Genomic DNA, 25,279 nt, shown 5'->3' on the forward strand with positions numbered 1-25,279 from the left:
ATTGCCCCCGATCAATATGGCTAAAGTGGATTTAGTTGCTTCACAGCCCTGTTAAGACTTGTGGTAGCCAGGATTCCACAGATTTCAAAGGAACTGAATATATTGCATTACTTTTCCTCAATGCCAGAAAACAAATAATGTTTCTTCCTCTTTATTAGCAGAAATTCTAAACTTAATGCTAGATGAACGCGCATCTGATTGTTGGTTACTGAACCAAATTTAGGTCTGGTTATAAACTTCATTGTAAAGAAAACAATTACAAGCAAACTTTAACCCAAAATAGTTTTATTGTTGCTGTTGCTTTTGATACAAAAATCCACAAAGATATGAAGATGTAATGTTGTGCAGTTTTCCTACTTTATGTGCCCAAAACTCAGAAAACAAAAACCTACTGGCATGGTTTGCTTCTATAAAACTGCACACAAAGACAAAACTGCTTTGGAAGACACTGGAATGAATGAACACATGTAGTTGTTTTTAAAACATTTGGCTCAACATAAGAAACAAAAAAGACAGTATTTTTTATTTATTTCTTTTAAAAAAAGCACCATTTGGTAAAACAAAAATAAAAGATGGCCAATGTTCATATTGAGAGTTCTTGGGCTCCTGCCTAACTTAGCTCGAGTGTGTTGGGGCAGCTGAACACAAAGAAGTATTCAAGTGTGACATTAGCCAAAATTACAGTATTCACACATTACCTTGACTGACATGAAGTGGCTGCTACCAAAAATTAAAACAAAACCTCCCCACAACGTACTTAAAAACATCTACAGGAATATGCATTCACAAAAAACAGAAACAGTAAATTTGGTGATTAGATATAAATATTAAAGGGTTGCGTACAGTGCAGTAAACATGAAGTTAAAATACCAGCACCAGTTTCAGAATACGGTAGGGAGAGCTGAGGTAAGGGTACGGGAAGGGTTCAGGTAGTCTTGTGTGTAACTTTAGTTTGAATTAGCACCTTTTTTCTTCATTTGTCATTCGCGGGTTAAAGAAAAACAGCACCGAACACTGTAAAACTGTATAGGCACTCTACAGAGGAAGGTACCATGGGCAGGAAGGCCTACTGATTTGTAGGAATTCATAATGTCAAAAACCTTTTATTCTTCCTTTCTTTGCAAGTGGCTTGTTTCCAGAGTTTGTCTTCTTTTATCAGGTATGTCTTGTGCACTGAAGTTTATTTCTGTCTTTTGTTCGTCCAGGGAAAGGATAACTCTACCTTTCGCTCACTGCCTGAAAATCTTTTCAAGCCGTTGTGCTCCAGCTCCACTATTTGGAAAATTATTCTTAGTGACATAATAAGATTTCTTATAAACTGAGGGCCTGATTCACAAAGGTGAACTTACACTTTTGTATACATGTACGTTTGTTTGCTATTTCCAAAGGGATTTATGAGTAGTATCTTTACGAGTGTGGAGTCTAGGCACATAAAAACATAGGTCTTTTTATGTGTAGAGACTCCGTACTCGTAAAGATACTACTGATAAATTCCTTTGTGAATAGCAGACAATGGTAAACATACACGAAAGTGTAAGTTTACATTTGTGAATCAGGCCCAGAGATCCTTTTTGCACTTGTCATTTGTAAGCATTAGGATATTAGGCGCTGGAACTCAACTATCAGAGATTTGCTAGAGGTTGGAGAGTCTGTCTGAAGGAGCAGTGCAAAGCGAGTTGCAAACTGTCTGCACCAACCCTAGCCATTTTTTAAAGGCACCGCTCTAAATGCAATTTGTGGCAAACACTGCATAACATCTAATGGCCATGCAAGACAGTCATTTCAGTTTGTTTTTTCCCCCCAGAAATTAGAAAAATACACTACTTAGTCTTTAGTATACATTGGTCGGTGAACCACTTTAGATGAGTTCTTAAAAGACATTTGTCTCGTACCCCAGTACCACACCATAGGCATTATTTAGAGTTTGCCAAATGGGCTACTCCATCACAAACACGGCAGATACGCTGCCCGTCTGATGCTTTTATAATGGAAGGCAGATGAACAATGCAAACTCCCCTGCTTTGAAAAGTAGATAGGAATTTAATTAAGTAGACATTTCCCTAGATACTCAAGGAGTTAACCAACAGCTGCATGTGAACCTACTTGTGTGGCAAACTCTTTCACCGACTTATCCTTTGCAGGAACAGTGGCCAATAAATTTAGATACGTACATTCACGAGAACTGAAAAACATTAAAATCACACTAAATGTCAGATCTGAACACCTGGCTGGAGGTGGGACGGATAGCATCAGCAACTAGTATTGCACATAAATGTAGATTACAGCAAACACCAACTCCAGAAATGTAATGCAAATGTACAGTCGGTCGAATCAGTTTGCCTGGTTTGAGAGGGTGTAGTGAATACTCTAGAGTACAAGGAAATCAATCAAGAAACTAGCTGTTTCACCCCAGGGCTTTAGCAAGATAAATTCATTTGTAGTCTAGGAACCAGGCAAAAGGAGAAATCACTGAAAAAATAATTCAAGACTATGCCTTTCATCAAGATTCAAGATGGTCTGAAAAAGTACTATGCTTCCCGAATGTGTATAAAAACAGAAAAGGTTTGCTGAAATCGTAAATGATTATGACCGTCAAATCTTTCCAATATTCCCATGCTTCACTTCCAAAGTCCATCATTTAAAAGAATACAGGTAGGTCATACTCATACCATTAACTATCCCTCACAATTGAAGTGACCTCAGAACAATACCAACGCGTTTTTTCTACACCTGGATGGCTCTGTGAAGGATAAAAAATCAGTGAGATCACCAAATATTTTGATACAGTAAAGATTCTCACTAAGATACATTCACCATGCTAGAAGGTCCGTTCTCCAAGCTAAGGATGCATCGAACTCTCTCTACAACTCTGGTGCTCGGAGAGTGCATTATCACAGACTAATATCCTAGTTTGAGTGGAGACTACCTGCCTCTACAACACTCTTAGCAGCTGTTATCACCCTTGCAGAGAAATGAGAGTTCTCCATGGAATGTGAATGATTTCAAGGTTTTTGGAAATGCCAATGCTATACCGAAACTAAAATAAATTGACAGGGAAGGCAACAGTAACCAAAAGGAGTCATAGCAGAACTACATAGGTTACAAAGCTGCCTAAGCAGACGCGGCAGATGATAGTTCAGAACATCTGAACGCGTGACATGAGGAAGATCATGGCCTTCAGGTAGGTGACTTCACATTGCAAAGATCATTTTGAAACTGAGGAATTGGAGTTCACAGTTTTGAAATTAAAAGTAAGGAGTTAAATCCAACTGCAGGCTTCCAAAAGTCAAAGAAAAGAGTTATGTAAAACAAAACAAGTGAATAGCATTGCAGCCTTGCACCAAATATTAATACCTGTTTTTCTTTCATAATAGTCTCCCGCATGACAGCTTTCGTGCTTCCCCGCATGTATCACAGTGTGTATGCAAATGTGTGTTTTGTCTTTGGTGATTTTGGGTTATAGCTCTGTTATTCTATTTTGATTTTCTGTAGCCACTACCGCATCGGGGCTCATCGTTTGAAAATACATTTTCCAGGGCAGGTGCTCAAACCCCTTCAAGCCCCTTCCTTTACAAATAAGGCATAGAGCAGCCTTGTGTTCAACGATGAATCTCTTTGAAATATTACCCTCTGCCACAGTTTTCCACCTCGCACTTGCAATGAGTTTTTGAATAGTTTGCAATGAAATGCTTTTTTTTCAAATTTCCTTTTTTTAACAAAAACATCATGTAAAAAAAAATACACAAAATGACAGACAGTTTTGGCGAGCCCATATTACACGTTTCCCATCAATCCTACATTTCAGGGATGAGGAGCTGACATAGAAAATTGGATAAATACAAAATTAGTTTTCGATTCCAATTTTTCGTCTTGGATGGCAACTTTAAGAAGTGTGTTTTAAATGTTCTTAATAAAGTTTGATTTGCAGCTTCATCCTGAGTGCCTGGCCAAGCTCGCCTGTGAGGTAGTTCAGGTCATTTTCGTCCTCCAGTTTCAGCAGTTCTTTCTTGCGATAGAGTGGCATGCTGGCGATCTCCAGTCTGTAAGTGCCGGGAATGATCTTCTTGCGGCCGAGATGCAGGTAGCTTAGCCCATCCTTCTGGTGAATTCGGAAGTAGCCCTCCTCGTTACCATGGGCAATGATATAGCGCACGTGGTTCTCCAATGTCTCAATGGCGGGGATCAGCTCCAGGATGTGCTGCTTGTTGACCAGGTCTGAGATGTTTAGCGACATGGTGAGTGGAGCATCAATGTCAAGGCTGGCCAGACTGATGTGTTGACCCTGACAGAATAAAGTTGGAGATGATAAAATGTATTATCTGAAGTCAATTAAAGACTAAATTATTCAAAGGGAAACATAGCAATAGTTTTGTATTCATGTTTAGGCACCATTTGCAGCTGCACTGAATGTGAAACATTAACTTCAAGGGCAATAAGCCAACTGATTATGAATTACATTGCCACCGGTGTTATTCTAAATTAGATTTATCATAGTTGTTCTGGTTTATAATATTATGTCCAACTACCAACGCTCGCAATTTGCAGTTTGCACTAAAAACAGTGTCAGCCAAATGAAACATTTGGCAAGTATTCACACTCTACCAGTTTGTAGGACTGTAAGTCACACAGAGCAGCAGGAGGATTTGTCAATATCTGATGCACAATACAGCTAGTGTTACATCCTATGGTGCGTCCCTGTGTTCGGTGCAGTGTGTGATCAATGGTTAGGATGGAGCTGTTCATACCTCGTGAGACTCTGTTCCATTAGCACTACGACGCTGCCTTCCTTTCTTTGGGGATCCATTTATCTTACATTCGTAGCAGGCTTCATGAGACAGCAAGTCCTCTTCATTCTCTTCTGCAGGGGATGCCAGGTATGAGTTCTTGTTGAAGCCAAGCCCAGAAACGCAGTGACTGCACCCAGAAAAAAATATAGGGAGTGGATTATTCAATATGGCTGACTGAAAATAGCATGTTATTCCTTGAAGAATTAGTTCATACAGTCCTATTCATTGATGTAGAAGGAGCTAAGGAATAGCTTCATGAGTGCATTTTAAGTCTTGCAAAACTATGCATTTTTGATCACCGCAGACGACGAAACTATCAGTATTCCCCGATAGTACCAGTGGAGAAAGTTTCTATGAGGTATTCTTTTAACTATACACTGTTGTACACACAATAAAATTATGCTTTCACTTTTGTGTTAGGAGCAAATTTAGCATTGTTCCTCCCACAGCACAAGACATTTTCTATATCATAATCTATACACATCTACAAAATAGTGATGGAATTAAAGTACTATTGTGGTTATCTATAACATCATAGTAGCTTGAGAGCAATCAAAAGACCAACTGAGTTTTGCACTTTCCTATTTCACTCAATCAGGTAGGTGGGTAGGTTTAATATCCTGGGACATGAACCTAATCATTTCACGTTCCGCCTTGACTATCCACATGATTAACTGGTCTCCAGGCATTTCAATGACCCTAGTCCCCATTCTACTACTCTGATGCTTTCAGCGTAATTTTATCTACTTGACACTTCGTTGTAATTGTAGTCTGGATGTTAAGTCTGACTTTCCAGGAAATATAACAAACTTTAGTAGTCTCTATCTTATTTTTAATCATTAATAGCCGAAAAGCAGAAAGGCACATGATATTTAAAGATATATATTTAGTAGTCACCGTAATCATGCTGCCATTTTTAAATGACTGGAGAACCAAGGATTAAGCTTGTGAGCCATTGTTCCAGCACAATAATGAATGGCATGTGAGTAGTTAATTAGAGGCTAGGTTGGGTGAGTCGATCGGATAGACCCATGTTTTAGTCCTAACATCCCTTTTGACCATGATGTCAGACATGAAGCAAAACACTTTATCTTCCTACTCCTCCGAACCACTGCCTGCTAAACAATGTTTGTGCTTGTAAACTTGGTATATACTGCCAAAAAAACACTAAATAAATAGCCACAGTTTTAGAGGCACATGTTTTATTGAATTCCTATTACAGTTGGCACCTGCAGGCAATTTAGAGTGTGGGCTTTATAAATAAAATAAACAAATTATTAAGATCATAGCAGGACATTTACAAGACATGGCAGTGTTTTCAAAGTTGCAAGTAGGAATACATGAAAACAAAAGTTTTTAAAACAGTTTAAATAAAACCTCAATTTCACTTTTAAAGACCGTTTTGATCCTTCTGTTTGTAATCCACGAGTTAGCATGACACCGTTTATTCCCTGTGTATCACATTACAGAGATTCTAAAATAATTTAAGGAAAAATAAATCAATATTCTCAGAGACATCTTTATCCTAAACTAAATAAACCCACTTGCCAGGTGATACTAAAAAACATTTTTGTCTACTCTGTGCTTACAGTTTACAAATCAACTTGAAAACATTGTCCGAAGTGACAATACTAATACCTTCTTTGTTTGACAACACTTATGACACCTCTAAGTACTATAAATGTAAAGAGTTTCTGTGCTCTGCTTACCCTTGCCCTGCTCTGAGGTATCCACCAGGACAGCCGCAGAGGTAGCCACCATCAGTGTTGGAGCATCCGTAGCTACATGTGTTCCCCGTGCCACCTGAGCACTCGTCCACATCCTGGCACCCATTGTATGACTGGTCAAAGTCAAATCCTGAGGGGCAGACACATTTGAAGCTGCCGAGGGTGTTGTAGCAGGAGGCGGAACCACATGAAGACCCGCTGGCACACTCATTTTCATCTAGAGAACAGGATATAGGATTCAAAATGCAGAAGACCACCAAATGTGCCAAATCAAATTGGTGTGTACAATATTGTGCCTCTACACATGCTCTAAACATGATTAAATTCTTTAAAGAGGCTAAGACAGCGGTGTCGAACCAGTGACCGAAATAAAGGCTTCCAGAGTTGATGAACTCTGTTTTCCTCAATTGTTCTGAAACACGTTGAATGGAAAGTATCTAATGTTGATGCAAAGACTTAGTTTAGGATAGTGCACTAATAATATCAGACCAGCATTATACCATACCGATATTTAATATCCACATTAGAAAAGCATTACCTACTTGAGTTCACTACAGTACATGATAAAACCTAGTGATATGTGACACAATAGTCATGCATTTAAAACTCCACACTTGAGAAGAGGTGAAAGGATACACCCAAAAAGGCAACAGTAATAGGTAAGAGAAAAATACTCCTCTGGACTGAACCATGACGTGATTGACAATGTCTTAAAGCCAATGGCTGAAACAAGATGATCAGAGTGAGCAAGCAGTTGAAAGAGAACGACCCAACCCCCAGTTAATATACATATTGTGGCAAAAGGTCTCTTTTAATGGTGTGCTTTCAAAACCCAAACCTAATAAAAGAGACTTTACTTGTAGTAGACTGATAAACAACTTCTTGCTCGTCTTCATAAATAAGTAATTGATCAAAAGATAACGCTAACTGAGAAGTGACTTAATGTGTTCCTAGTACTTTGTAAACATGCTGATTACAGTGATATGAGAGACAGAAAGTTAAAGATTTTCTTTAACCCATGCTTCATCGTGTTCTCTAATCTGCCTGTGTCTTCATTCCTCCAACTCCTTGCTTTTAGCAATATGTCTTAGGACTTTGGAAGCCCCTGAGATGATTGAGTGCAATATAAGAATACTGAAAGCACAAAAAAAAAAAACTTAGCTATTGGAAGAAACAAGAATAAGCGCAGTTCCTTTGCTTTGGCCAGATATGAGAAAGTTGGCATGGCACTTGATAGAACATCACTTTACAAAAACATAGTTCATAATGGAGTATTGTGATCATGGCTCCTTGTGATGGTTAGAACCATTGCCAAGATATTGGTCTCTTTGGGAACCACTTCAGGTGCTGTGTAATGAGTAAGTGTGTAAGAGTTCAGAGAGCCTGAAGGAAGCATTTTTCACAGCTCTACACAAAGAGCTATCGTCTACAATGCATTTGTTAAACCGCAGAGTTAGAAAGTTACGGAGTACTCTGCAGAGAACAAACCCATCGATAAATAGCTACACAACCCCCTTGGGCTTCTGTGAACACAGGTGCACATGATCATTGAATGGCCCCCAGCCTTTCCCTTTAAACCAGGCTTTTCCTTTGGCCTAAATCTGTTGTCATATTCCTCCTTGCAGTAAGAACCACTGAAAGTGCGAACAAGAGAATTGCTTCAGTCGCTTTTCTTTACTGAATACCCTGCACTGCATACTCACCAACACACTGGTTCCATTGGTAGTGCTGCATATAACCTTGGGGACAGCCACAGCGGTAACCCCCAAGCACATTTTGGCAGCCATGTTGGCAACGGTGGTTTCCATCGCATTCATCCACATCTACGAGGCAGACATAGAAGAAACAGCAACATTTGATTTGATAATATTGGAAGTGAATAGATCATAGCAAATAATACAGATTATAGAAGCCAGGAAGTCATAATATGGAATCAGGGTTGTATGACGGTACATCGCAGGTAGATACATTGTATGTCTTTGCCACACATTTTTTAGCGCAGAGTTTTTACCACAAATATGCTTTTACAACGCATGCCATTACCTGCATTGGTTTTACATATAAAAACAATGTATTTGTTGAAGGAGACCTCCCCAGCTTACCTTAAATGCATGGTAAAGGCATGCACGTGGTAAAAATATGCGTGGAAAAGGCACAACGAGGTAAAAACCTCATTGTAAAGGCTTTTTCCCTGGAATCAGCTGCTAAGAGAAGACAAAAGGCTGAATGCTGAATTAAAGGGTGAAATAACACTGAAACTACATGAGGCTGATTAATATTGAAGGGTAGCCTTAGACCAGTTGTCAGAAGGCGCTCCTTACTACAGAGAAATATGCACTTTTTCCCACTTCTGCTATGAGCTGAAAGAGGCAGAAAGATGAAGCAGGGTGATGCTATGCGTACCAGTGCTCCACTAAACGCACAAAACGTACTGCCTTCTGGATGCACATCTGCATCCGTGAAATAGACTGACCACTACCACACTGCCCTTCAACAACTGCAAAAACAGGAACTAGTCTGGGTATTGCAAATCCAGACCTTCTCACGCCTGCCCCCTCCCATTCTATCTTATGATCCTTGGCATTGGCGTTTGTCCAGCCTGGGATTCGAGATTTTCAATATATTATAGCACTGGCGAATGGTGTGGAGTACATGTTTAGTGTTCTCACATTCCCCTCTAGGAATAGTTCGATAGTACATTCCTTATAGCTATTTTCCTCTCAAGGAGGAAAGTTATTTATTTTGCTACAGAAAGCTGTGAAATTTAAAATTAACATGTTCTAAAATTCTACTGCATAGATCGACAATATTAATGAATGAGAACATGAATAATGTGAATTCTGTTAAGAAAAATCATTGAAATTGGACTTTAAATCAGAATAACAAATTGAAAGAGACCATCATAACTAATCCTGGGTGCAGTTCACGTAGTTGCGTTACGCGTAGCTACGCGAAGTACACTTCGCACTACGCGAGATACGCGAACTGCGTAGTGTGCTGTTCGCGATGCTTGCACAGTGGCGGATGCTTGTCCGCACTGTGCAATCATTGAAAATGGCATCTCGCACAGTGCGAGCTGTCGTTTTCTGCCGCTCGAGTAGATTTATACTCGAGCAGCAGCTTTCTCATAGCGGACTGGTAGTTTCTCATCACGAGCGGTCACGAGCATACGCGACCACTCGCAATGAGAAACTTGAACTCACTGCTTTGAGAATCTCGCTGGGAAGTTTATTTTCCTCGTTTGCGATCGCCAACTTGATGTTGCTGATTGCGAACGAGGAAAAAGTCTCGCCGGGATGTAATTTTCCTCGTCGCGGTCGCCAATTTGACGTTGAGAACTGCGAGCAAGCAAAAAATGCCAACTACGCTACGCGATTTTGCACTGTGCTACGTGCAATTCGCGTAGCGCGAAGTAGCACAAACTGCGCAAACTTCGTGAGTGGAGTGTAGTTGGCCGCCCAAGGTTAATCATAACATATCCATTCAGGTAAACCCCTCTGCACAGAATGGCAAAATTATGACTTATTCAACAAATGTCAAAGTTTGTTAACTAATGACAAAACAGACACTTGCTTAGATCGAACACCACCAATAACCTTTACCTTCACAGCTGCTGCCGGCAGTGTCCAGTGAGAATCCTTTCTGGCATTCACAGTTGTAACTCCCTGGGCTGTTCTGGCACACCCCTTTGGCACCACACAAGGTGGGTTGGGCAGTGCACTCATTATTATCTGTAAGGAATGTACCAAATTAGAACATTCTCATGATTTGTGTTTATGCTTTGTCCCCTGAAATTTTTCAATGCAATCTTTTTTTTATTTTTATAGAATAGACCATTTTAATCCTGGCTCGATGAAAGGGGTTTCTGTGAAACAAACTAAGCAATAGAGACATTTTCCTATGGACCAGCTGGGAAAAGCTTTTTAGGATATACAAATTATTTTTGGATCTAGCACCTTGAGAGACAACTGCTGCAATACTCTAAAATTACAAGTGTCATAAGGATTGCAGTTAGAATATTCAGCACTAAAATAGCCATCTACATAAATATCATAGCTAGTATATTGTCTAATAAATATTTCGAAGGTAAGTACACATAAGTATGTTTAGATTGAAAATCCTTAACTCTACATCCACATATCTTCAAAATATGGATATATTTTTGGATATTTTGTTAGTCGATAAGCTGTCCACAATATGTTTGTAGCAAGATATTAAAAGTTGACATTCAGTAATTATACTATCCTAAAAGAGCTCACCATGAAGTTCTAAACAGACATCAATCAATCTACAGTGACAGGTTTCCAATGTTTGTTTCCTGTCATTTAGAAACAGAGATGGAACAGCGATTTGGGAATCATTATCTCTGTTGACATGTGCGTCTATGTGAATTAATCTGTGGGCTTTAAAAGGTGACCTGTGAGCATCTTTAGCACATTAAAATGCAACTGTACTCATACATGGATGACTGTGAAGCATTGTGAAATAAGCTTGCTTGGGCTGGCCGAAAGACGCAGTAGCAAAGAGAGCTGCTTACCTATACAGGAGGTCTGGTGCTGCGTGAAACCAGGGGGGCACTTGCAGTTGAAGCTTCCAATAGTATTTATACACAGGAACTGGCAGTTGTGTTGTTTGGTTGAACATTCATCCAAATCTGCAGAATAAAACGGAAGAAACTATATCAAGCCTAAGTTAGCATTAAAATGCCAAGACGGATTTGAATCTGTGACTATTGGAAAATTACATTCTATGTCAGCCATTTTTCTACATGTAAGCTGACTTGTAGTAAAACTGGGAATTTACGTCCAGATCATGCTTGTGAAAAGTTAGTAGAGTTATGTTACTGTCAGTCACTTATCAGTTAAGTATGACCGAACTGGCTTAACCCGTATCTTACAAATAGCAAGGGCCTGGCAGAATTCTCACAATGGGCCAAGTAGACCTGATCATGTGTGAAAGTCATGTTCCTGAGTGGCCTCATTGTATAATTTCGCTCTGACAAGGACCAAACTTAACCGTATGCAACCAGGTCAGATCCACTGGGAAACTAAAGATCTTTCTATGTTAGTCTCTGATGAACAAATAATATTTTAACATGTAAATAAACTGAAAACAATGCTTTTATAAAATAAATCCAAATATAAACAGACAGAAATCAATAGAAACAGGCACCGCTGCAAATAATATTATGATAGTGACAAACTTAGGGTAAGGAAATGTTTGCACAAAACATTAGGAAAATAACTTGCCCACCTGTTCAATTGAATAACTCTTTGCGTCCATTATGAACATTTAGTGACAAAATATTATCATTAAATAAATATTTTTTACCATCAGTGTAATGCTAGTTTTACACTATCAGCATGTTTCAGCACACATATATTACTTCTTCAGGGATCTACCATTGTACAACTTCAATTATTTCAGTAACTAGTAATGAAGTCATCACATACACTAAGTCCTGCAAGAGTGGTTAATTCCATTGTGATTTAGCATTATTTACTGGGAAAGGGAGGTGGGTTTGTCCTTACCTTTGCAAGTCTTTCCATCTTCCTGTAGGATGTACCCTCGTGGACAAGAACACTGATAGCTTCCTTCTGTATTCTTGCAGATAAAGTTACATGGCTTGGGAGACTGAGCACACTCATCCATGTCTGCACGGAAAATACATAAAAGAGACAAAAATGGAATCTCTGTTACAGCAAATATTTGTTAATACTTGAAGTGGGCACATGGAACTGGGTAAACCCATGCCATTCTTTTTATTCATGCTAGTTGGCAATTTTACTAGCTTCATTGCAAGTAAAAGTCTTTAATATTTGTAGGCATTCAGTCACAAAGGTTAAAGTTCTGACATAAGTGGCACCTATTAGAATGCCCTATGATTAAAAGTTGGAGTAACCATGAATGTTAAACAGTAGTTATATGTTGGACTGATACAAATTATGTAGTAAGGATTATTATTAAATTCACTACAGCGGAATATGAATAAAAAGCATGTTAAATGGTATTAACTACTGTTCAGATTTGGAAAGGGGTGAAAGGTTATTATTTAAATTGTTGTACTCATGTATAGCTCAACATTCCTCTACATGTCCTTAAGACATATGCCAGTCTTTGAGTGCTGGAAACTCTACACTGAACATAATGTGATTGAATTGTTCTAATTGTAATATTGTTGTCATATGCCTGCACTGGCGTTACAAAGATTGCCATCAGCAGGATATAAATGTCTTATTTTAATTTATATAATGTAGTACAGTTGCATACATTTCATTGGGCACAGCTAACAGTGGGATACGAGGGGAAGGATTTTTTTTACTTTCTTAATGCCGATGAAAGATGCATATGGAAGGGTAGAGCATGTGAGAGAGTTGGAGCTAAATGAGTAAAAGGAGGGCACCTGGAAAGGCATAGTGAGCTCTATCGTCCGTTGAAAGGGTTAAGTCAAAGAGGTCAAAAAGGTTGGTGGAAGTTAATCAGACAGGTTGTTCTGAAGCCATTTTGCATATATCATCTTGACTCAGGCCATATTTGTCCCATTTTATTAGTCCGACTTTTCAATTTAGGGAGCAAAATGTGGGGAGGAGACTTACATTGTGAGACCATGAATAATATAAGAAGAATAAAGTTGAAATACATTTAGTAGCTGTAAGAGAACAAATGTTGGAGAAGGGTTAAGATTGCGTAAGACAAAAAAAAGAAGAGGAGAGAATAGAATGATGAGAAATATTGAGGAAAGTGAGATAGACGATATGCAAACTGATGGAAATATGAAAAATCATACCGACACACGAAGTCCCTGTGATGTCAGTGGTGTAGCCCTGTTTGCAGTGACAGCGGAAGGAGCCAATGCTATTTATGCACTGACCATTCTTGCACAGGTTGGGTAGAACTTTGCATTCATCGATGTCTAAAACAAAAAGAGTAAATGAGTTATTGCATACTTATCACATTCTACATAGAAGCCTTTGATACAGTGCACAGTGCAGCATTTGATGCATTGTGTAAGATAGGACTACCGTTCTTTTGGATTTAGCACCTTTAATTTGAGTATACCGCTTTGCATTATACTATAGTAGGTGGAATCCTCCCGTTACATTTGTGGTTTTGCTTAGCTAATGTTCAGCACAACACTAGTGTTTTATAACCTTCTTATTTAACATGCACAGTTTTGGGCTCAAGTCTGGTAACTGTGCCAGTAGTATAATGAGCACAGGACGGACGTCTGGGCATACCCTTCCCACTTAGGGCGACAAAGCAAAGAAACACACAAATTATGTTATTTTTGCTTTTGTTGCCCTAAGTGGGAAGTGTATGCCCAGACGTGGGCCCCGTGCTCACTGAGCCTCTGGATTCAAGCTAGCCTGGCTAATGAGGGTTGATACCCCACAACCAGTCCCAGGATGCTTGTTTCCAGTCCAGGGAAGACCTGGTCTGGCAGTTCGGGCTGGACTGTTACTACGGAGAGTGCATCAAGACTGATTTGCATATTGCTGGGTCCAAACTGGAGTGGTGTGGTGAGCAAAAAAAATGGATTAAACCAAGATCTGTGAATGGGGGTGAATGTTTGATTTATTCAGCATTCTGTCCATCATTTGTTCTTTTAGCTATTGACTATATGTTGCAAAGTCATCCTGTGCCCTGGGCACCCCCCAACGTTTTGCTGACTGGAACTGGTGGTAACTGACTCTGACTGACCCTGGGCTCTGTTTAACCAGGCCCAGGGCCAGTGCCAAGCTAAAAGGAACACATTAGAACACAGTTAAGACACCCAACATACACTAGGGTACACTATATTATGGTGGGGCACCCCTGTAGTTGGCATGACCTACCACCTAAGCCCCTAGTATGTAATAGGGCAGGGGATTGAAACTACCTAGAAGTCTCCAGTATCCTGGGGCATGGCAGTTTAGAGGCCAGCAGATTCTCTGCATCAGCATGTGTGCAGTGCTGAAGCCTGAGGTCAGTTTAAAAGCTGCACTGGGGCCAGGACAACTTTTAAACCTTAAATTGTGCCCAAACTCGACTTTGAGGGTAGGGGCCCTTAAAAATTAAAAACCTACCATGGTTTTGCATATTAGGGACCCCCAGGGTCACCCCTAGGTATCCCAGGGGTGGGGGGTCAGTTATCTATGAGGAGCGCCCTTATAAAATGAGTTTTTAGAAGCCTGGGTTAAGTGAAATTTTACATTTCACTCCCCACATTGTCTTAAAGAGGTGCTCAAATTCGACTTTGATGCTGGAAGAATTGGGTAAGGGTGATCTGCAATATTTCTGCAGATTCAGAACCCCTGAAGTCTCCCCTAGTTGCACAGGGGGTGGGGGTCCCGTAGAAATTTGGGAAATACTTATAAAATATGGTTTTATAAGCCCTGGTGCTACAAAAGTGGCGCCAGTCATTTTCCCCATTGCAAACCACATGGCCCATAGGTTAACATGGTAGGAAGTGATTGATTAATAAATATTGATAGGAGAGGACTAGCCGGACCATTCAAAGACTTCCCAGAATGGTCGTAGTAAATCCAACAATATTATATTGTTGAATTTCTCCTAAAGTGTACATACAATAAGTTATGAGACTTTCTTGTTTGTAAGTCCAAATTCAGCCTTTCAGTGGTCTGCCCTGATTGGTCAGATTTAAGTGGATTAGCCAGGCTGCTGGGAGGGCAGTGATCTGTTCTATAGGAATTCCAGGACAGGAGGTGGCGTCGTAAACTACGCTCTTCAAAGGCAAGAGGGGAGGCCTGGGTTTTAGTCCACAATGACAGTTGTGACCCAGAGTCAGGACTAGGCTTAAGAAAGGAATTTGCAGATGTTACTGGGATGGTCCATGGAAATGAGATATCCCAGGGGGTGTGTTTAGCCAGCTCTTACCTCCTTGCTGGAAAATCAGCCATTATGGATTGGGAAGGATGATGCATTCTGGGACAAACTAATGACACACTCCACAGGATGTGGTCATAACTAGGAGGAGTTGCCCTGCTCTCATTGGTCAGCAGTGACCTGGTGCTTGACCCAGAGAATTTTGAATAAGTATCTGAGAGGGGGCAGAGCCCTCCAGATCTGCTGCTTGAAACTGAATGAAGCAAGAAGTGCCCTGCTGCGAAGTTGCTGTGCAAATATTTCTAAGGCCTGACCTCTGAAGACTGCACCAAGTAACACTGCAGCCCTGTGGAATACCTTGCTGCCAAAAGACTCAAGAGTGGAAACTCCCTGCAAGCTACAGGTTAACAGAGCTCACCTGGACAGCCCCCCAAAGACTTCCAAGCCTGGAGTACAGTGGATTTGTAAGGGGTTTTGTTCAAGTGGATTGCGGAATTGAAGTTTCACACTTTCAAGGACCCTCTTGGAGATTCCAGAACCTTGGATTTTGTGTTGGATACTTTGGGACCTGCAAGCAGAACGCCAGGAAGGTGTTCTAACTGGACCCCGCTTGCTGAAGAAGGCGGCCCACTGCAGCGGTGAGAATTCTTCAGAACAATTTATAAAGGTGTGTCCCTGACAGAGCAAACAAAAAGACTTAAAGGGGCGCTGTTGGTTTCTAAGCACTAGAAAGTGACTAATCTTTAAAAATTCATATATCAGGTTTCCTACAGTGGATTATTTTCGTTTTGGTGTCATTTAAAAGATAAAAATATTACCTATTTTTATAAATTGGTGTTGGATTTTTATTTTGTGTTGTGTCTTAATTATTTACTGAAATGGTGTTTTTAAATGCTTTACATGCCTGTCTTTGAAGTTAAGCCTGTCTGCTCGCAGCCACGTTACCAAGGGTTGAGCAAAGGAATAATTTTCTAAGACTTATGCTGAGTCCTATCATGTGTTAGTGGCCTTATTGCCAGTGACAGACCTACATTTGCCCCTACCAATAACCCACTTTCCAACACTATATATGAGGTAGGATGATACTGGAACATGGATGATTGTCAAAGAACAATTTAGATGTACCCTGGATGTACAGCGAGCATATACATTTCAACAAACAATATCCTCCTTGAAAAATTAAAAGGTCATTGATTTGTCATTTGATTTACAACCATGAGTTGGGATTGACATGTTAAAGTGATTGATTTTCAGCTTTTTGTGGTAGCAACAAATGCATTATGCAACATTAAGTGCCACTTGCATATGCTACATTTCCTAAATATGCTCTCTCATGTGCATGTTACCTTGTATATAATATTACCAGAGCCTCTGATAAAGCATCCACATGTACAGAGGCACCACTCTTCAAAGCATGCTTTGTCTGTTAAGCTTTTTGGATTCATGTATTCCTGTCATGAAAGTCTAACTACTTTACTCTTTTCAGTCGTACCTGTGATAAAAGCTTACTTTGCTATTAAACAAAAATATTAAATCAACTCAGTATAAAAAGTGATCACTCGCTCAATCTCCTTCCTTTCAATTCTTCCTCACTAATTCAACCCCTTATCAGTCCAATGACTGCTTCCGCTCTTTAACTCACTCAGTGACTAGGCCGCTCCTTCAAACATTCACGTTTGCCATCTTTGTTGCCTTTTTAATCACAGTGTTCACGCATTAGCTTACATTATCTCTTCCCTCAATCATTTATTTGCACTGATCACACACTTTCTTACTCACACACTCACTCTTATGCTCAACCATCAACTTACTTGCTTATTATCCATGTATGTCAGCATTACCTCTAACATCAATCCATTTAGTTTTAACACGTTCCACCCAAAGACTACTCATTACCTCGTCCATCAGTTGAATAGCCTGGTCCATGTGGGCACATCTTCTTGTAGAGAGCAGTTCCGGGGAGGGGACAGAGCTCACAGAGGTTGCCCCATCCACGACCACTGTTACAGCAACACTCTGACTTAGTGACCAGGTTACGGCTTGTGGAGGACAGCTGGCACATTGTCTGCAGAACTTCAATATAACAATATCCCTGGCGGGTATCTGGAGAAAGGAAAGACAACAAAAGGAATGTAGAGTTACACAGAAACTCATTTACCTCTAAACAAAATATTCTGAAAAGACAATAAGACAAACAAGGTACTTGGGGCCATAGGACTACGGTCAACATTGTTTATGAAGATATTTTTCACTTTCAGACATGTCTAGGTAACATTGTAATCAGAAAACAATCATTGTAATTGTAGCACAACCCCCTAAAACTACATGTCATTGTTATGGTATGTCCAAGTAACACAATGCTACTTAAAGTACATTTTGGTGATGACAAGTCGATATTATGCCAAAGTTGATCATGCTGAGAAATAGTTCCAATGGTATTCCAAAACAGAACAACAGCCTTTAATATCTACACTGTACATTAACAATATTCACTGCACCTGGGCCCACAACACGACTGGATGAGATGCATCTAATTTTCTTGATTTTCTTGTGTTTCTTATTATTCAGCCTTAGTTATTGTGTGCTCAATGTGCAGGCCACACTGTAACAGCTACACCAAGGTACTGTACAGGAAAATATGTGACTCTTACATCTATTTTATATCCTGAAAAGAAAAATGCTGATTGCCCTTCTTCCAAATATGTGGGATGCAACAATTTTTTGCTGAAAATTTGAAAGCACTGTAAAAAACATTTTTTTTTACTGCAGAATATCAACCATCCGTGTGCCTAATTTGACACCAGTCTTTGTAGAACTGTCTGTATTAAGGCAGTAACAAATTAACAAGCAGATTGTTTTAGCAGTGCTCAAATTATTCTAAATAATTTGGAGACTTTGCGCAGAATTAACCAACACCAAAGAAAAAGACTTCAGCTTAGCAGTGAAGTTATTGCTAGGACAGTGAATAAAGAGGAGTGCATTTGTTGAGACATGTGGGGAACAACTTTCTATAGAATGTGTATGTGTTTAAGATGAACATCTGTAATATGTAGTCATAAAATGTCTCTTGGCCGTACCATTAACCATTTCAAAGTCACCGAATATTGTGAGGAGCACCCTGAGGCAGAGTTCGGGATGCATGACTTGCAGCAACTTTTAACCATCTGGTACATAACATGATACAACTTAACACAACATAACAAAGCATAAAGGAACATCGTTACATAAAACATCACCTATAAATCATAATATCCATCAAGAATCATCACATAAAACATTAAAAGCTAACTCTGGCTTATGACCTTTATTCAGTGCTGATTATGACTAACCACTGAGTGTATATATCAATTTAATTTTCTCTATAGATGGGTAGCCATGAATTATGTATGTGTCATATTGTCTATTCCTAAGTCAACAGACTAAAGCTAGAAAAGTAATTGTCTTCAATAATACATACTTCCATGTGGCTACAATATTACTTGGCACTCAATAGGGGTTACAGCTGGTTGCAATAGGAAGATAATCATTTTAAATAAAGTCCTACTGTGTGTTGATGTGTCTCATACGGTGATGCTCTACGGTCATGGATTAGTAAAATAGGAAGATCAGGGGGAAATGTGCATTGCAAGAAAAATAATTAGTGCACAAATGGGTTTTAAGGCACTTTGAATAGGCCTTGATAGAAGACGGTGCTTGGCCTTCTCGGAGACACCATTTGGCTAATGGGCTTCATAACGCCATTGAAGATCAGCTCCTAAGGTTTCAATGTATGGCTTGTAAACTAATTTCAATCATTCAGGACTTTTGTGGTGGACGTTGATGATATTGACGGAGAATACGCACTCGCTTGGATGACCTACCGATGCACTCTGTGCCAGTGGGGCTGACTTGGAATCCTTCGTTGCAGTCACATCTGTAGCTTCCTATATTATTGATGCAGCGGCCATTTTGGCAAATGCCTGGTTTGGTACGGCACTCATTTTCATCTGTGAAGATAACAGCATTAAGGTTAGTGCACTTTAATGTCTATACATGCATTATGAAAAGCTTACGGTATTCTTCATGACTTCTCAGGTTTGTATTTAACATGCACAGTAACTTTTACATTTTTGTATTGTATTTTATTCATTTGCATTTGGTTACTTGCACATTTTATTATGAAGGGTATTGGACTCTGTAGAGAAAAACACAGAAAAAGAATAGAAATGTTTGAAACCGTATGGAGCCTTCATTAAATAAGACCCTAAAAAAAGACACTAACAATGAAATAGAGAGTTGCAGTTTGCAACAAAAAATTCCATTGTACATCAAATAAAAATGCATCATAAGATACGGACTAGCCTTTTCTGAGGTCAGTATTCAAGGTATCCTAAAATAAGCCCTGAATAGAAAATCACTCTTGATGAAAAGAACATTCCTCAGTGTTAAAACCAAAATAAATGTATGTGCAAAGCCAATTGCAATTGATTTGGAAAAAAATTATTCATATATCAGTACTGAATTTTAAGATTATTAATGGAGAATAAAGATAACCAATTTTCTTTGGATTGATTGAAGGGGATCATTTACCTACTAGCTGTATTACTCACAGTAGTGTCATTCCATTAGGGTTCTAATAATGACCTGCAAACAGCCAATGGGAGGACTTTGAAATGGCATTATGTGATATATGGATGTCAAACCAGCTTGATACGTAAAATTACTCGTATTGAAGAACTCTCCATAATATATATAAAAAATTAACCATTGTTACAGTTTCTATTCCTAAAATGGCGATAAGCGATTGCCAATGGAAAGAAGTGCATCTCTCATACAAGGGCACAAATAATGTCACATTTCCCACAGTCCATTACAGTTTACCAAGGGCTTCCACAGATCTACAATCTACATTGGTTGCCTTGGAAGCTTGCAGGGGAATCCATGCAATTTCTAATCATTATTTTCTATCATATCAATGCCTCTGATTATGGGAATTCTGACTTTAAATTCATGGATTCACAAATCACAATTATGTTTGGATGTTTTGGAGCAAGAGATTGTGTAACTTACTTCACTGTTGTTATTAAACTGCACTGACACCCAGCAACGATGAGGGAACATGTGAATGCTTCGGCAAATGTTTACACCCGTTTCTTGGTGCCATAATGGAAAAGGCAACTGCTTGTCTTAAGGAAGCTCCATATCTTTTAATTTTGTACTAAAGATTCCGCTCCACTTCCTTTTCTATCTGCCTGCATGCAAGTGTCATTGAACAGTTACATTGAACGAGCCAGGTGGTGTTGGCCAGGAAGCGTCTGTGCATTTCACTGTCAGAATTGATAGTTAGATGTCTCTTGGTACCTGCTGGGCACTTCAGTTTCAGATCAACCTCATTTGAGTGAGTGATTACAATACAAAGTCTTATGACAAACGTCACATCCTTACCAATGCAGCCTTCCCCATCAGGCCGGCGCTGCATCCCTGGTGGGCAGATGCACATGAAGGTGCCAATCAGGTTCTTGCAGACCATCCCGCGTGACTCACAATCGTGGAGACCTTCAGAGCACTCATCCAAATCTGCAACCAAACACAAGAAAATCACATTGATACACCACTAATAGGAACCGGACCTGGTCATGACTAAATGTAGTAAATGATCAGGCTGCTCTCGAATTCGTTGCCTTGCTTAATGGTTTTGTGAAACTTTGATCTATCATGCCCCAAATTATTGGTGGATAAAACTGCTTCAGTATATGGAGAGCCTGTCCACTGTGACCAACTGCTGTTTCCAATATCCTTTCCTTGAATTGTCTAATGGGATTTATGGCCCTGCCAATGTTCCTGGCCAGAGACTCCCTTCAAATTACCCAATGTGCTCTGCAGGTAGACTTCCATGTAATTGCAAATGGTGGTCGCAACTAAACTCTGAACAAATCTCATAATGTACTAGTGCTCTCACCCACCCCTGTTCGGAGACCCTGGTCCATTAATGTAGATCAGAGGATGCTGCTAATGTGTCTTCGACATATGCTGAGAACTGAAAACCCTGTATTATTGTTTACAAATTGCAACACACAAAGCGTTGAACCAAGTTCTCCATGGACCAGTTAAACTGCACAAAGCCTAATGTGGCTGTCGAGGTGGAGAGCTGCACACCTACCTTTGCACATCCTCCTGTCATCTCTGAGGGTGTATCCGGAAGGACAGGTACATTCATAGCTTCCAAAAGTGTTGATGCAGCGGAAGGCACAGAGAAGTGGGTTCAGGGAGCACTCGTTGATATCTGAAAAGATGTGAGGAAGTCCAGACAAGATTAGCGATGAGCAGCAGAGAGGGCCAGATGCCTGATTCCAACTTGCCCTTAAAATTGGCATCCATGCACAAACACCTATGTGCCTAGGAATCACAATTATACGTGGTGTGATGTTGATTGCACTCAGTAAATACCAGGTGCAATAGAGTTTGCACTATACATTACATTTTGGCAGGTTAACGGGAGAATACGTCCCAGTATTTACCAGAACATGTGGATTCTTGATGTAGGAAACCCCAAAATATGCATGTTATCCCCCAAAAGTCAGAATAGGTGAGCTTCATTGCACCTGATAAATTCCAAACTGCGAGTGCTCGATTTTATTGCGAACTGTGCAAATATTTAAAATAAGTTTCACTCTTTCTAAGGTTATTTATAATTGTTAAGGTCCCATGTTACATGGGAATCTTCGCCATCTCCACATGTCCCGCTGAGTCTACTTACGAGGTGGTGCTACCACTGGAAATTCATAACAGTGTCGTCTTTAAAGTAGAACTTTTAGTACAAACACATTGTGGGAGACCTATCCACCACAAGAACGCCTGCTTTAAAGCATCAGATAGCTGCTCCTATTGAGGTTGGGCCGTCTTATGCTGTTTATGTCTGATCATGACCCTACGATAGGCATTACATGCAGAAATAGGATAAATGCTGATATAGACCTAGTGACTAAGAGAGCCCTTTCCAGATCGAAAGACACATTTAATTTTTATTTTTCAGGCACACTACAGTGCTTATGGGATTTGTTTCAGAAAACAAACACAATGCTGGAGGGCAGTGCAAGAGAAAGCCTGATGTTTGCACCCTCATTGACAAATCATGTTTGCTACAATACTGAAAGTGACATCTAGAAACAGTAAGGCAGACTTTAAAATGGTGAACATTTTCAGCTCCTCAACTGGACCTCTCAATTCGTCTAATCTACTCTAGTTGTGAAATGAGAGCTCCGCTATTGGATAACTGGCACCTTACCTTCGCATGACATCATGGGTCCAGGCTCAAATCCTTCATCACATGCACATTCGAATCCACCAACTACATTGGTACAGGTTCCATTCCCGCATGGGTTACCAATGGAGCATTCATCAGTATCTAAGGAAGAAGAGACGTTCAATGTCATCACATTTAGCTCAATACTTTCCATATGGAGTAGACTGTACGTAACTTTTGCTGAAAGGCTTCCACCATGTTTTTATAGCAGTGAAATGATGGCAAGAATCAAAATAGACCCAACTGCAACATGCCCATATTTCCATTTATGTAAGAATGTATGTAACATCAGAAAAAACAGTGGCACAACTCAACTCTATCAGGGGTCTACGTCAGAAAACTGACAGAGAAACCTATAAAGATGCCATATCCAGAATAGCGACTACCACTATATCCAGAAGTTACAAATAGAGGTATGTGGAGATTTAAAAGTATTCTTACCAGCACATCCCCAAACATTGAAGTAGTACACCCTCTACTAGATGTGTTCAAAGCAGAATGAGCTACTGCCATTCAGGCAAAGCCCCTCTATGTTCAAGCACTGCATGTTATCTGATTCCGGCCTCGTCATCAATGCACATCGGGGGAAAATGACAAGGTGCACTATTGAGTAATGCATGGAGTGAAATTATTACATGGTAAATGCTTATGACTGGGACTGAATTGACTAGGAATGAAGTCCGTTGTTGGGTTGAAAGTGAGTTAATATTTATAAGTCTTCATTTTAACCTGGTTTCTTGTACCTTGAGAAAGTTTCTTTTTTAAATTATGCCATTCTATGTCTGAGCTCTAACAACCTTGTCAATTTTGAATCACCATCAGAGGGCGCTGGAATGCCCTATGGGTTCAAGCTATTGAGTTCATCTAGAATATTCTCTAAAGTTAATATTTTTTGCTTTCACTCCAGAGAAAGAAAATTCCTGTTTCTCAATATGTTAGAAGTTTAACTATTCAACAATAAAAATATACATTTTACACTCACCAACACAGTTAACACCAGTGTAGTCCAAGTTGTATCCAAAGGGACATTCACATCGGAAAGAACCATCCGTATTGATGCAAGCTCCATTGACACAGATACCGGGGTTCTCTGCACATTCATTCACATCTGAGAAAGAATAAAACAAGTATTATTAGATGACGTAAAGCAATCAAAGACCATGGTCAAGCTAAACGCACTACTTTGAAAGTTACCCTACGGAAAGTTTCAGACTAGCCACAAATCTAGAGGAAAGCAAGAATATTTGATTCACTGTATATATGACATGATAGATAGTTGTTTTGAAGGCGGAACTGCAATTTTAGCTGTATAATCCTTGCCGCCTATAGATTTATGGGAAGAGACAGATGCATTTTAGCATGTCTCCCTCAAAGAATTGGAGGCAAAAAAAGTATTGTATTTGGGAAAATGTAACTACTTACCTTCACGAGTGTCCCCGAGACCAGGAATAGCTCCATGCCCGTACGGGCACAACTCTTGAAAAGCCACTGGGAAAGACAAAAAGAATTCTCAATTAATATGAAGTATAAATCTCTGAACTAATTTGTGAGCTGGCTAGCTCGTAATAAATGCACAACAAATTAAGAATCTCCAAAACTTTTAATGGAGGTTCCAGTGCATAAGTAGGTCTACATATAAACATATGTAAAAAGTGAGGGTAGATGAAAAAGCGATCTGTCTGGAACAATCTGGAACCAAGAAAATTGAATGATGGCTCATTAAAGATCAAGAAGACAATTTGATAATGATGGATGATTAAAGTCAAAGAGGAAGTCTTTGATTTTTGGGTTCCATTAATCGATAAATAGACAGAGTTCTGTTCCCTGGTTGACTTTTTTTATTTGGTTTGTAGTTACCCTCAGGGATTCCAGTACTAACAGTGAGTACATTGCCCTCAGTTGTAAACTCTAAAACACTCATGCAAAAGAAAGTCCTGCACATGACTCTACTGAGCCTGATCACTGGTTCCATCTCAAAACTAACTTCAGACTATGTTCTAGCGAGCTGGAATGTGAGCTATCTTCAAGATCATGAGATTACTGCTAATGTGAGAAGTTTTAGTATACTATCTGTTAAAGATGTGACAGCCAGCAGTGCTAAATCAATCTGCTGTCTTAATTTTCAAACTATGCCATTTGTTGAGCAACATATCATATTCTCTCATCACAATATAAGATAATTTTCTCTGATCATCAGGTGGGAAAGATGAGTGGTTAGTCTTACCATTTCCTTCCTGGGGGCAGAGTTCACATGGATCGCCCCAGCCCTCCCCGGGCATCTTGCTACAACAGCAGCGGGCTTTGGTGGTGTTGAAGGCCTTGGGAACAGAGCACTTTCCATTGTCAAAGCGTGTAAAGCAGAAGCTCTGCCTGGTATCTGAAGGATCAGCACAAAGATGTTATTACAGGCAAGATCAGATATTCATTACACTCAGAGAGTTTATCATTATAGTGCACTCACTCACTCATTCACTAACTCACACAAATATACAAGTACTTCATGCAATGGCTGAGGACACAATTGAAGAAAGCTTCTTATTGTGACAGAGATGTATCAATAACATGTCAATTTCCATGTCAATATTGCCCGTATCACACTTGTTCATACCCATAAACCAAGTGCTAAATATGCCACTAAATATCACCTGTAAGAAAGA

General features: G+C 39.7%; 1 protein-coding gene across 1 annotated transcript in view; it reads right to left on the reverse strand.

Annotated features, from left to right (window-relative positions):
- Positions 1–268: 268 nt before the first annotated feature.
- The window catches only part of LOC144798870 (fibrillin-2-like), a 270,888-nt gene continuing 245,877 nt past the window's right edge, over positions 269–25,279 (reverse strand). Inside the window, exons 50-65 of the mRNA XM_078669959.1 lie at positions 24,847–24,999; positions 24,045–24,110; positions 23,605–23,730; positions 22,605–22,724; positions 21,480–21,602; positions 20,765–20,896; positions 19,201–19,326; positions 17,237–17,443; positions 13,302–13,427; positions 12,046–12,168; positions 11,052–11,168; positions 10,117–10,245; positions 8,218–8,337; positions 6,497–6,731; positions 4,746–4,914; positions 269–4,282 (exon numbers count right to left, since the gene is read on the reverse strand). Of these exons, the coding sequence (XP_078526085.1) occupies positions 3,908–4,282; positions 4,746–4,914; positions 6,497–6,731; positions 8,218–8,337; positions 10,117–10,245; positions 11,052–11,168; positions 12,046–12,168; positions 13,302–13,427; positions 17,237–17,443; positions 19,201–19,326; positions 20,765–20,896; positions 21,480–21,602; positions 22,605–22,724; positions 23,605–23,730; positions 24,045–24,110; positions 24,847–24,999 (2,447 nt within the window). The 3' untranslated portion in view covers positions 269–3,907. The remainder of the gene's footprint in view (positions 4,283–4,745; positions 4,915–6,496; positions 6,732–8,217; positions 8,338–10,116; positions 10,246–11,051; positions 11,169–12,045; positions 12,169–13,301; positions 13,428–17,236; positions 17,444–19,200; positions 19,327–20,764; positions 20,897–21,479; positions 21,603–22,604; positions 22,725–23,604; positions 23,731–24,044; positions 24,111–24,846; positions 25,000–25,279) is intronic.

This window comes from Lissotriton helveticus, chromosome 12 (genome assembly GCF_964261635.1).
Source record: "Lissotriton helveticus chromosome 12, aLisHel1.1, whole genome shotgun sequence".
Lineage (NCBI taxonomy): Eukaryota > Metazoa > Chordata > Amphibia > Caudata > Salamandridae > Lissotriton > Lissotriton helveticus.